The 307-nt window shown below is 63.2% G+C and overlaps 1 protein-coding gene across 1 annotated transcript in view; it reads right to left on the bottom strand.

The window, feature by feature from the left end:
- NRG2 (neuregulin 2) overlaps nt 1-305 on the bottom strand; it is a gene marked incomplete at its 5' end in the record, with an annotated part of 193,791 nt that extends 193,486 nt beyond the window's left edge. The window contains one exon of the mRNA XM_006772480.1: nt 83-305. Coding sequence (XP_006772543.1) covers nt 83-305 — 223 coding nt within the window. The remainder of the gene's footprint in view (nt 1-82) is intronic.
- Nucleotides 306-307: the final 2 nt, after the last annotated feature.

The following is a 307-nucleotide window of genomic DNA, read 5'->3' as shown; positions in this document are numbered from 1 at the left end:
TGCAGCACCTCCCCGCCCCACCCCCATTCTCCACCGCCTCGCCCCTCCCCCCTTTCTCCAGCAGAGAGAGGGGGCGACTCACCGCAGTCAGTGCACAGGATCTTGCCCACCTCTTTCTTGAGGTTTTTGCCGTTGGTGTCGAGGGGGGCAAAAGCCGTTTTAAAGACTAAGGGCTGCTCCGTGGGCTCCAGGAAAAAGATATAGCGCTGGTTCCTTTCGAGCGGCGCACAGGAGCCCACGCTGATCACCTGCTCGCGCTGCAGCCCCCCGCTCCGGAGCGGCCACTTGTCCAGCACCTTCACCAGCG

The sequence above is a fragment of the Myotis davidii genome, unplaced genomic scaffold (genome assembly GCF_000327345.1).
Source record: "Myotis davidii unplaced genomic scaffold, ASM32734v1 scaffold545, whole genome shotgun sequence".
NCBI lineage: Eukaryota > Metazoa > Chordata > Mammalia > Chiroptera > Vespertilionidae > Myotis > Myotis davidii.
This window is presented reverse-complemented; position numbering and strand designations above follow the sequence as displayed.